The sequence below is a fragment of the Sander vitreus genome, unplaced genomic scaffold, assembly GCF_031162955.1.
Source record: "Sander vitreus isolate 19-12246 unplaced genomic scaffold, sanVit1 ctg259_0, whole genome shotgun sequence".
Taxonomy (NCBI): Eukaryota; Metazoa; Chordata; class Actinopteri; order Perciformes; family Percidae; genus Sander; species Sander vitreus.
The window spans coordinates 75001-88524 of NW_027595427.1; the positions used below are offsets into that span (position 1 = coordinate 75001).

Consider the following 13524-nt stretch of genomic DNA (forward strand, 5'->3'; position numbering starts at 1 on the left):
ATGTTTGTTAATTGTATAGCCCACTAACCATAATAAATCAAAATTGGAATTTTTCCAAAACTCCCCAGTTTCTAGAAATTTATCTGAAAATTTCCGCCCCTTTGCAACCCTACTCACATTATATTACATCATCTGAGACAGACCAGGTAAACCAGCTTGTTCCTTTTGAGTCGTCAGTGAGAAGAGACGCACAGACAGACAGACGGTAAGATTGACCTTTTATTACAAAGCTGTGACTTTAACTGAGGGAGGACAGTTACAGGAAGGAGCTCTGAAGTACTGAAGAAGTGAAATACTTTAAACTGTAATCTGCTGCAGACTGAAAAACACTCAAATACTCAAAGTTAAAGTAACTGAGGTAACTTTCTGCAGCAGGGAGGGGAACACGGGAGACGTTTACCTTCTGGGCTTTCTGCCAGAAATCTCTTAGGTTTAGACAACCAAACTACGTAGTTTCTGTATGTTCTAGGAATGTTTTGTCCTAGAAACGGTATGTTCTATGAACGGTATGTTCTAGGAACGGTATGTTCTATGAACGGTATGAACGGTATGTTCTAGGAACGGTATGAACGGTATGTTCTATGAACGGTATGTTCTAGGAACGGTATGTTCTATGAACGGTATGTTCTAGGAACAGTATGTCCTAGAAACGGTATGTTATATGAACGGTATGTTCTAGGAACGGTATGTTCTATGAACGGTATGAACGGTATGTTCTAGGAACGGTATGTACTATGAACGGTATGAACGGTATGTTCTATGAACGGTATGAACGGTATGTTCTATGAACGGTAGGAACGGTATGTTCTATGAACGGTATGAACGGTATGAACGGTATGTTCTATGAACAGTATGTCCTAGGAACGGTATGTTCTAGGAACGGTATGTTCTATGAACAGTATGTCCTAGGAACGGTATGTCCTAGGAACGGTATGTTCTAGGAACGGTATGTTCTATGAACAGTATGTCCTAGGAACGGTATGTTCTAGGAACGGTATGTTCTAGGAATGGTATGTTCTATGAACGGTATGAACGGTATGTTCTATGAACAGTATGTCCTAGGAACGGTATGAAAGGTATGTTCTATGAACAGTATGTCCTAGGAACGGTATGTTCTAAGAACAGTATGAACGGTATGTTCTATGAACGGTATGTTCTATTAACGGTATGTCCTAGGAATGGTATGTTCTATGAACGGTATATTTTATGAACGTTATGTTCTATTAACGGTATGTTCTAGGAATGGTGTGTTCTGGTAACGGTATGTCCTAGGAACGGTATGTCCTAGGAACGGTATGTTCTAGGAACGTTATGTCTCAGGAACGGTATGTTCTAGGAACGACATGTCTCAGGAACAGTATGTTGTAGGAACGTTAGGTTCTGGGAACGGTATGTTCTGGTAACGGTATGTCCTAGGAACGGTATGTCCTGGGAACGGTATGTTCTAGGAACGGTATGTTCTAGGAACGGTATGTCCTAGGAACGGTATGTTCTGGTAACGGTATGTCCTAGGAACGGTATGTCCTAGGAACGGTATGTCCTAGGAACGGTATGAAATGGGGGAAAGTGAAAGAGCAGTGCCTCATTACAACCACTGAGGTGCCCGTGAGCAAGGCCCTTAACCCCAACGGCTCCAGTGGAGCTGCTCAGTGGCCAGCACATCAGACTGTGGTAGTACTGGGCAGCTTCCAGGTATGAATGTGATCAGATCAGACTGTGGTGGTACTGGGCAGCTTCCAGTATGAATGTGATCAGACTGTGGTAGTACTGGGCAGCTTCCAGGTATGAATGTGATCAGATCAGACTGTGGTAGTACTGGGCAGCTTCCAGTATGAATGTGATCAGATCAGACTGTGGTAGTACTGGGCAGCTTCTAGGTATGAATGTGAGCAGATCAGACTGTGGTGGTACTGGGCAGCTTCCAGGTATGAATGTGGTCAGATCAGACTGTGGTAGTACTGGGCAGCTTCCAGTATTAATGTGATCAGATCAGACTGTGGTTGTACTGGGCAGCTTCCAGGTATGAATGTGATCAGATCAGACTGTGGTAGTACTGGGCAGCTTCCAGGTATGAATGTGCGCAGATCAGACTGTGGTAGTACTGGGCATCTTCCAGGTATGAATATGGAACTGTGTGAATGTGACAGGTCGCCATGCAAAGTCTCTGGGAAAGGTCTTTCTGGGCCATGGGGTGCAGTTCCACCGTTGGCCGCTAAGCCCATGGTTGCTTTAAGACATGGCGCTGTTCCTGGGGGCTTGGTGCACACGGGAGACGTTTACCTTCTGGTCTTTCTGCCAGAAATCTGATCAAACAGCAGAACACCTGAAGGTCCAGGCCCGACGCACAGAGACGCAGATTAAGGATCAGTTTAAGAAGCTTCACCAGTTTCTAGAAGAGGAAGAGGAGGCCAGGATGGCTGCACTGAGGGAAGAAGAGGAGCAGAAGAGTCAGAGGATGAAGGAGAAGATGGAGGCTCTAAGCAGAGAGATAGCAGTTCTTTCAGACACAGAGCCACAGAGGAGCAGCTGAGAGCTAAAGACGTCTCATCCTGATCAACTACAAGGCTGCAGTGGAAAGAGTCCAGCAGCGCCCCCTGCTGGATGATCCACAGCTGCTCTCAGGAGCTCTGATAGACGAGGCCAAACACCTGGGCAACCTGAGCTTCAACATCTGGAACAAGATGAAGATTGAGATATCTCTTGGCACAGCTACCAGAAGACTTCCAACTTTCAGACACGTTGGTCAAGGCACATCTACGTCTTCAAGCTCAGTTGGAGGCTGCTCAGTAACGCTCAGCCATCACCGGGAAAGAGACGTCACTGGTCTCCGTCCAGAGACACGGGGTCTGGTGGTCCATTATATATAATGTCTATGTGTTCTGGACCCAAACACTGCTCATCCAAACCTCATCCTATCTGAAGATCTGACCAATGGGAGATGAGGAGAGGAACAGCAGCTTCCTGATAATCCAGAGAGGATTGATATTTACGACTCTGGGATGTCGAGGTTGGAGACAGTACAGTTAGGTCACTGGGTGTGTTAGCAGAGTCTGTCCACACTAGAGGATGGATACCCGAACCGAGCCCGTCGGGATCCGGACCGTCATCCTGGAATCAAGTGAAAAGACCTGAGAATTGCTGCAATGCACTCAGTAAGGTAAAAGAGGATGGTGCACTCAATGTTTAATCCAATAAATTCCATTAGTAAACTCAGCATTTCATGCAGTATTTATTTGACATAAAGATGGACTGACAGCAATGCCGTATACTCCGTTAGCAGCCTCCACTATGTGGTTATGATGCACCATGTCTTAAAGCCATGCCTGAGTGTATTCCATTGTCACGGATGACATTCCCTATACTATAAGCACCGAGAGATCAATGCAAGCAGGGGCACCACCTGTGCTGCCTGGAGCCCCACTAAAAGCCTCTGTGTTTTCGTCTAAAGATGGACCTGGCATCCCCTGGGACTTGCCTTACAGCAGAAAGAGGGAACACCCCCCTTTTGCGTGTTAGGCGAACGTGATAACCATTACACTACGGAAACCCTGCGAGGGCCAACATGATGTGTTCAGGAACATATAGGAAATACAGGATGGATACCGGAACTGAGCCGAGTCGGGTTCAGACAGATATTTAGAAATTATGTTGGGGTTCTGGTCGGGCTCGGTCACATCAGCGCGATAAGGCATTGAACATTTTACATTTAAAACAGCTGATTATGTAGGTGTGTGTGTGTTAACGTGAGCTTGTTGCCCGTGTGAGCTGATGACCTCATCTGGTGACATTTCTGAAGGTCTTCCTCCAGCTGCTTCAGAAAAGACTTCACACAAACACACCTCCATGTGTCGTTAGTCTGAGAACAACATGAGAGGTTAGCTGGGTCGGGCTCGGACAGAAATATCTTAATGCCTGTCGGGCAGGTACCTTCAGACAGACAGACAGACAGACAGACAGGTACCTTCAGAGCAGACAGACAGACAGGTACGTTCAGAACAGACAGACAGACAGGTACCTTCAGAACAGACAGACAGACAGGTACGTTCAGAACAGACAGACAGGTACCTTCAGGTCTCGGTGGACGACGCCCATCTGGTGACAATGCAGCACCGCCTCCAAAATCTGCTGGATACAGTGACTGTGCACAGAGGTTAGAGGTCAAAGGTCAGAGGTCAAAGGTCAGAGGTCATGATGACGTCATCTCTCAGTCTGTAGCTGTGTTGGAAACCGTTCCCTATAAGTATATTCATGGGTACCAGAGACGGCCCTTCAGGCATGATTGTCTATCTGTATCTTAGTTATAGCATGATGGAGCTATAGCTGAGCAGCTAACGTTAGCTAGAGTGGTCTGTCTGACTGAACTATAGCTGAGCAGCTAACGTTAGCTAGAGTGGTCTGTCTGACTGAACTATAGCTGAGCAGCTAACGTTAGCTAGAGTGGTCTGTCTGACTGAACAGGGACCGGTAATAGTTTCTGTTTGGGATGGAACAAGATCGTAGTCCCAGGTTTCTTAAATCACTGTTACTACGGCCAAATGCACAGCCTGGCAGATTGTACTAATGTGTTCCACGAAACTGTTGTGTATCAGTATGGATGCTATGGATGCTATGGGATGACGGGTTGCTATGGATGCTATGGGATGCTATGGATGCTGTGGATGCTGTGGATGCTATGGATGCTATGGATGCTATGGGATGCTATGGATGCTATGGATGCTATGGATGCTGTGGGATGCTATGGGATGCTGTGGATGCTGTGGATGCTATGGGATGCTATGGGATGCTATGGATGCTGTGGATGCTATGAGATGCTATGGATGCTGTGGATGCTATGGATGCTGTGGGATGCTATGGGATGCTATGGATGCTATGGATGCTGTGGATGCTATGGATGCTATGGATGCTGTGGATGCTATGGGATGCTATGGATGCTATGGGATGCTATGGATGCTGTGGATGCTATGGGATGCTATGGATGCTGTGGATGCTATGGGATGCTATGGATGCTGTGGGATGCTATGAGATGCTATGGGATGCTGTGGATGCTATGGGATGCTGTGGATGCTATGGATGCTGTGGATGCTATGGATGCTGTGGGATGCTATGGATGCTGTGGGATGCTATGGATGCTGTGGATGCTGTGGGATGCTATGGGATGCTATGGATGCTATGGGATGCTATGGATGCTGTGGGATGCTATGGGATGCTGTGGATGCTATGGATGCTATGGATGCTGTGGATGCTATGGATGCTGTGGATGCTATGGATGCTATGGATGCTATGGGATGCTGTGGATGCTATGGATGCTATGGATGCTGTGGGATGCTATGGATGCTATGGGATGCTATTGGATGAGGGGTTGCTATGGGTTGCTGTGGATGCTTACCTAAATGAAGGTTTACTACACTGATATGTGCACGTCTTTGACACGTTAGGGAACTAGCTGGCTTTGTTTCAGGGACAGATTAGAAGTCTGTTTGTTTGTTTGGGTTTGTTTACGTGAAGCATCCGTCACACTAACAACCGGAGAATCTACAGACCCTACCATGTTTACACTGTAGGGTCTGAAATCTGGTTTGGTCCTTAAAACACTATGTACTATTTAATGAAGTTGATAGAGGGAATAGTGAGGGAGTGAGTGAGCGGTTCCCAACACAGCTGGAGTGAAAGGTTGATGTATTTCCTACCTGGCGTCAGCTTCACTGTAATATTCTCTGGCTACAATATCTTCAAATAACTCTCCTCCTGTTACCCTGAGAGAGAGAGACATACTAGTTAGTGACTTATATCATACTAGTTAGTGACAGACATACTAGTTAGTGACAGACATACTAGTTAGTGACTTATATCATACTAGTTAGTGACTTATATCATACTAGTTAGTGACTTATATCATACTAGTTAGTGACAGACATACTAGTTAGTGACTTATATCATACTAGTTAGTGACTTATATCATACTAGTGAGTGACAGACATACTAGTTAGTGACATATATCATACTAGTTAGTGGCATATATCATACTAGTGAGTGACAGACATACTAGTTAGTGACAGACATACTAGTTAGTGACTTATATCATACTAGTTAGTGACTTATATCATACTAGTTAGTGACAGACATACTAGTTAGTGACTTATATCATACTAGTTAGTGACATATATCATACTAGTTAGTGACTTATATCATACTAGTTAGTGACAGACATACTAGTTAGTGACTTATATCATACTAGTTAGTGACTGACATACTAGTTAGTGACATATATCATACTAGTTAGTGACTTATATCATACTAGTTAGTGACAGACATACTAGTTAGTGACATATATCATACTAGTTAGTGACATACATCATACTAGTTAGTGACTTATATCATACTAGTTAGTGACAGACATACTAGTTAGTGACAGACATACTAGTTAGTGGCATATATCATACTAGTTAGTGACATATCATACTAGTTAGTGACATATATCATACTAGTTAGTGACTTATATCATACTAGTTAGTGGCATATATCATACTAGTTAGTGACAGACATACTAGTTAGTGACTTATATCATACTAGTTAGTGACTTATATCATACTAGTTAGTGACATATATCATACTAGTTAGTGACATATATCATACTAGTTAGTGACTTATATCATACTAGTTAGTGACATATATCATACTAGTTAGTGACTTATATCATACTAGTTAGTGACAGACATACTAGTTAGTGACTTATATCATACTAGTTAGTGGCATATATCATACTAGTTAGTGACTTATATCATACTAGTTAGTGACATATATCATACTAGTTAGTGACAGACATACTAGTTAGTGACTTATATCATACTAGTTAGTGACATATATCATACTAGTGACAGACATACTAGTTAGTGACTTATATCATACTAGTTAGTGACATATATCATACTAGTTAGTGGCATACATACTAGTTAGTGACAGACATACTAGTTAGTGACATATATCATACTAGTTAGTGACAGACATACTAGTTAGTGACTTATATCATACTAGTTAGTGACATACATCATACTAGTTAGTGACATATATCATACCAGTTAGTGACATATATCATACTAGTTAGTGACATATATCATACTAGTTAGTGACATATATCATACTAGTGACAGACATACTAGTTAGTGACTTATATCATACTAGTTAGTGACATATATCATACTAGTTAGTGACATATATCATACTAGTTAGTGACAGACATACTAGTTAGTGACATATATCATACTAGTTAGTGACATATATCATACTAGTGACAGACATACTAGTTAGTGACTTATATCATACTAGTTAGTGACTTATATCATACTAGTTAGTGACATATATCATACTAGTTAGTGGCTCTGGGAAAATAACTTAATACACAGTCAAAAAATAGCTTTGTGAAGTTTTAACAAGCTAACAGAGCCAACGTAGCACACACACACACACACACACACACAGATACAGACGCACACACACACACACACACAGATACAGACGCACACAAACACACACAAACACACGTAGAGAAACACACACACACAGCAAATTGTGAAATATGGGCCGTGATAATTGGTCTATAACAACATGAAGAACAGATCCACTCACAGGTCGAAGATGAGGTAATGATGCAACTCCTCCGAAATGCTGTCATGTAGCCGGACTGGAAGAAAGAAATAAAGAAAGAAATGATTCAGTGACTAATTCAGAGCCATCTTTAATAAGAACTACTCATTGCTATTTAACTTGTAGGTCTCTTTAATATTGAAAGTCAGAGCTTTAAGATGACACCCTGAACGGAAACACTAGGAAACGTTATTTCAAACATTTTCCAGTCTGAACAAAGACTTCATAACACAAGAGGCCTGGAAGCAACAGGCAGCGCCCCCTAGTGGTGGCAGGAAATACAGTTCCAGTTTAAAAACTTTGTGAAAAAAACCCTGAAAAAGGCAACAAAAACATCATTAAAAATCCCCCTAAAAAACTGAGAAAAGGCAAGAAAACAGGGGTTATAACCCCCCATCTCTACTGTAAATTACACTTATGTATGAGACTGTCCTTCACCCAAAAACACTCCCACACGTCTTTGGTCCCGCTCATCATTTCCAGTAAGTGCTTTAACATAGGTGTGTAACGTGGGCCCTACAGCAGTAAGTGGTTAGTGCACGTTAACAGTGGACTGACGGACCGTGAGACACACACACGCTCCAAAACTGTTTTTTCATGAACCGTACCACCCCGAATCAGAATACAGGAAATTAAGTCTTTCACGCTCAAAATAACCCTGGGGGAGGACACCCAGACCCCCCCACTATGAGAGGCCCCCCTTCCCCTTAAGGCAGATTCTGGCCCATATATATATATATATGGGCACATTGTGGCCTAATCAGATCAGAATCTGCATTTTTCTTTTTTTAAAATGTATCCATCACTGTTGCAGGCTTACATCGATGATCTCAGCCCTACTGCTTACATCCTGTCACTGCCACCTATAGTCAGTATATACTGGAGCAGCAGACCCCGTGTCTCTGGACGGAGACCAGTGACGTCTCTTTCCCGGTGATGGCTGAGCGTTACTGAGCAGCCTCCAACTGAGCTTGAAGACGTAGATGTGACGTGAGCAACCTGTCTGAAAGTTGGAAGTCTTCTGGTAGCTGTGCCAAGAGAAATCTCAATCATTCCCAATCTAGCAGAGACGGAGAGCGTAGGTATATGTAAGGAGATAACATAGACACAGGCTCATTATTGATCACTAAAATGATAGTTAACATTAGTCATTACACTTAAACAGCTGATGGAAGTCCAAACTGCCTGAGAGCTTCTCCTGTACTATACGGTAACTCCTCTACTATGAGACAGGAAGTCTCGTGGTTATGACCCAATCGTTAGCCTATTGTTATAAAAACGTCTGCTACGGAGCCATAACGTGAGCTACAAGGTAATGGAGCCTTTTATACATTGTCGTGTTTCTTTAGAAATAAACAACGGACAAATAGAGTCTTTAAACGCTTCAGATGTAAAGGTATTCTCTGTCAAAGTGACGTCAGAATGAATGGCAGTCAATGGGATGCTAACGGGATGCTAACGGGAGGTGATGGCTTGGTAGCATCAGCATGGCGCCATAGGAGCTACGTGTTGTGAGGAGAAGCTGACCCCCTTGCTTACAATTCTACTGTCTTACATCAACAAGGTCATTACTGTGCTATACTGCCACCTACTGACACAGAACAGCATTTCATTTCTCTGCCAGTCATCACATTGCAGGAACAGATGCTCAACAATGGCACATTATTTGCAGTAACTCCATAAAAAAGTGGTTGAAAGTCCCTGCATTAGACTACACCACTGGCTCCGCCACTATAGACATGAATATAGGTCATGATTAATGCAAGTCTCGACCAATTACAGGGCTTTACTTTCTGTAACTTTATGGACAACTTCATGAAAACAGCCGTGTTAAAAGATGCAGTTGCGTTAGTGAAGTGGTGACGTATTCATGCGTTCATCCACCAAACATCAGCCGCGGCTTTACTTTCCTGAGATTTAAAATGTGACCGAACACAAAAGACAGAGGAGCAGTTTCACTGCAGCAGAAAGATCATTACAGACGCCTAACAGGCTGTGGAAACTCTGGATTTATTGTATAATAGGAAGCTGCCCACACACACACACACACACACACACACACACACACACACACACACACACACAAATCAAATCCCATTGCTGTACTGTGTAGGAGTTTTTCGAGAGAAAAACCTGATTATTTCTTTCTGAGTGCTTTCACACAGGTGTGTGTGTGTGTGTGTGTGTGTGTGTGTCTGTGTGTGTGTGTGTGTGTGTGTGTGTGTGTGTGTGTGTGTGGGAGGAGAGAGGGGTTTGATGCATTCACCTAAGGACACTGTTGCCTAGCAATAACACACACACACACACACACACACACACACACACACACACACACTGAGTTGCGTAACACTCCTCGGTATCTGTGGAGCATCGGCTGCCCACACAGAGCTCTGATTGGACGCTGGGCTCAGCTGCAGCCTCCTGATTGGCTGCTTGGGTCCACGTGAGGTCACATTTGAACTTCTGACTGATCCCAGTTCAGTTTGTTTCACTTTAACGAAAAACAGAGTTTGTTTGTTCTCTTTTTGTCTGAAGGGTTTTGAAGATGAACAGCAGAAACCGTCCGAGAGCAACAGAACGCTGTCGAGCTTTTATTCTGAAATAACAACAGGAAGTTGCAGCACAGACACGGCAAAAATAACCACGACAAAATGGCAAAAATGTAGAAAGAGCGAGAGAAACAGAGGTTAGGGGAGTCTCTTTTTACCGCATTTTGGTCACTTGTTCAACAGACGGGCACTTTCCTCGCCGTTGTTTGTCCTCGGGGTCAAATATGACCCATAATCACACAGTTTCTACACCACAATTTTGGAAACGTAACGTGGATGGTTCCCTTCAACGCTCTTATAACTGATGAGATCACTACTTTCATTGAATTTGGGTGTTTTAGTCAATGTTATAGCATTTAAAGTCAAGAAAAAGTGATAGCCTGGGAGGCCTAACCGCTGAGGCGGGCTCTACACCAATCACAACCGTTGAGGCGGGCTTTACACCAATCACAACCGTTGAGGAGGGCTCTACACCAATCACAACCGTTGAGGCGGGCTCTACACCAATCACAACCGTTGAGGCGGGCTCTACACCAATCACAACCGTTGAGGAGGGCTCTACACCAATCACAACCGTTGAGGCGGGCTCTACACCAATCACAACCGCTGTCGGTGGGGGGGGGGTAAGCCACAAAAGTGTTGAAAAAGACGACCAAAACGTCAATAAAGGTTTTTCATTCAAAATTTAGACTCAGAGAAACTAACGGGACGACGGCGGGACGACGGGACGGTTATTAAAGAGCTTCTCGCCTGTCTCGGCCATGTTTTTTATTTTTATAATCTTTATGTCGCTTTTGTCGACGTTTTTGTCATATTTTGTAATCTATTGACTGTTTTTGTACTCATTTGGACTGCCAGCGCCCTAATATCTGCCTAATACCTGCCTAATACCTGCCTAATACCTGCCTAATACCTGCCTAATACCTGCCTAACACCTGCCTAATATCTGCCTAATATCTGCCTAACACCTGCCTAACACCTGCCTAACACCTGCCTAACACCTGCCTAATACCTGCCTAATACCTGCCTAATACCTGCCTAATACCTGCCTAACACCTGCCTAACACCTGCCTAATACCTGCCTAATATCTGCCTAATACCTGCCTAATACCTGCCTAATACCTGCCTAATACCTGCCTAATACCCGCCCAATACCCGCCCTAATATCTGCCCTAATACCCGCCTAATATCTGCCTAATACCCGCCTGTACCGCCTAATATCTTTCTAATACCTGCCTAATACCCGCCTGCCTAATACCCTGCCTAATATCTGCCAAATACCCGCCTAATATCTGCCTAATACCCGCCCAATATCCGCCCTAATATCCGCCCAATACCCGCCCAATATCCCGCCCAATACCCGCCTCAATACCCGCCTAATATCTGCCTAATACCCGCCTAACACCCGCCTAATACCCGCCTAATACCCTGCCCTAATATCCGCCCTAACACCCGCCTACATCTGCCTAATACCCTGCCTAATACCCTGCCTAATATCTGCCTAATACCCGCCCAGTACCTGCCCTAATATCTGCCCTAATACCCGCCCTAATATCTGCCCAATATCTGTCTAATACCCGCCCTAATACCTGCCTAATATCTGCCTAATACCCTGCCCAATATCTGCCCAATACCCTGCCCAATACCCGCCTAATATCTGCCTAATACCCGCCTCAATACCCGCCTAATACCCGCCTAATATCTGCCTAATACCCGCCTCAATATCTGCCCAATATCCGCCCTAATACCCGCCCAATACCCGCCCAATACCCTGCCCAATACCCTGCCTCAATACCCGCCCGTACTCGCCTAATATCTGCCTAATACCCTGCCCTAATATCTGCCTAATATCTGCCTCAATACCCGCCCAATACCCGCCCAATACCTGCCCTAATACCCTGCCCTAATACCCGCCCTGTACCGCCCTAATATCCGCCTAATACCCGCCTAATATCTGCCTAATATCCGCCCTAATACCCGCCTCAATACCCTGCCTAATACCCGCCCTAATACCCGCCCAATACCCGCCCTGTACCGCTCAATACCTGCCCTAATACCCGCCTAATACCCGCCCAATACCCGCCCAATACCCTGCCTAATACCCGCCTAATATCCGCCCTGTACCCGCCCATATGCCCGCCCAATACCCGCCTAATACCCGCCCAATACCTGCCCTAATATCTGCCCTGTACCGCCCAATACCCGCCTAATACCCGCCCAATACCCGCCCTAATATCTGCCTAATACCTGCCTAATACCTGCCTAATATCTGCCTAATACCTGCCTAATATCTGCCTAATATCTGCCTAATACCTGCCTAATACCTGCCTAATACCTGCCTAATACCCGCCCAATACCCTGCCCTAATATCTGCCTAATATCTGCCTAATACCTGCCTAATACCTGCCTAATACCTGCCTAATACCTGCCTAATACCTGCCTAATACCTGCCTAACACCTGCCTAACACCTGCCTAATACCTGCCTAATATCTGCCTAATACCTGCCTGTACTGCCTAAACCAGAGAGAGCTAGTAATCAGAATCAACGTACTGTCATTAAGTACACGTTTGAGGTACTGTCCTTGTGTTTTCTCTGTGTGTGCTGACCTTTGACCCCTGTCGACGTGTATAACGGAGCTCAGAGCTGCAGTGAATCAGAGATCACAGAGAGGAGGAGGAGAGACCTCGTCTCCATGGCGATAACAGCTCCTCATCAATTAGTAACCACGCGCCGGCTGCCGTTGGCAACGCCGACACACACATAATTCATCTTCATCCTCTTCATCAGCAGCCAAACACAAGATACTGTACACACATGCAGTATCTGTACACACATGTAGCATATGTACACACATGTAGCATATGTGCACATATGCAGTAGTATGTAGTAGTAGTAGTAGTAATAGTAGTAGTAGTAGTAGTAATAGTAGTAGTAGTAGTAGTAGTAGTACTCACCGATGTTGGAGTGCTTCAGCAAACGGCAGATTCGAGCTTCACGGTCCAACTTCTGATGATCTGAAAACACACACACACACACACACACACACACACACACACACACACACACACACACAGACACACACACACACACACACACACAGACACGACACACACACAGACACGCACACACACACAGCACGCACACACACACACACACACACACACACAGACACACACACACACACACAGACACTACACAGACACGCACACAGCACACACAGACACACACACGCACAGCATACACACAGACACACACACACACACACACACACACACACACACACACACACACACAGACGCACACACACGACACACACACACATATGACACAGA

The 13524-nt window shown here is 44.6% G+C and overlaps 1 protein-coding gene across 1 annotated transcript in view; it reads right to left on the reverse strand.

Annotated features, from left to right (window-relative positions):
• Positions 1-13524, reverse strand: part of LOC144513473 (calcium/calmodulin-dependent protein kinase type II subunit alpha) — a 49692-nt gene that overhangs the window by 21744 nt on the left and 14424 nt on the right. Inside the window, exons 4-7 of the mRNA XM_078244561.1 lie at positions 13147-13206; positions 7624-7678; positions 5688-5753; positions 4066-4138 (exon numbers count right to left, since the gene is read on the reverse strand). Coding sequence (XP_078100687.1) covers positions 4066-4138; positions 5688-5753; positions 7624-7678; positions 13147-13206 — 254 coding nt within the window. The remainder of the gene's footprint in view (positions 1-4065; positions 4139-5687; positions 5754-7623; positions 7679-13146; positions 13207-13524) is intronic.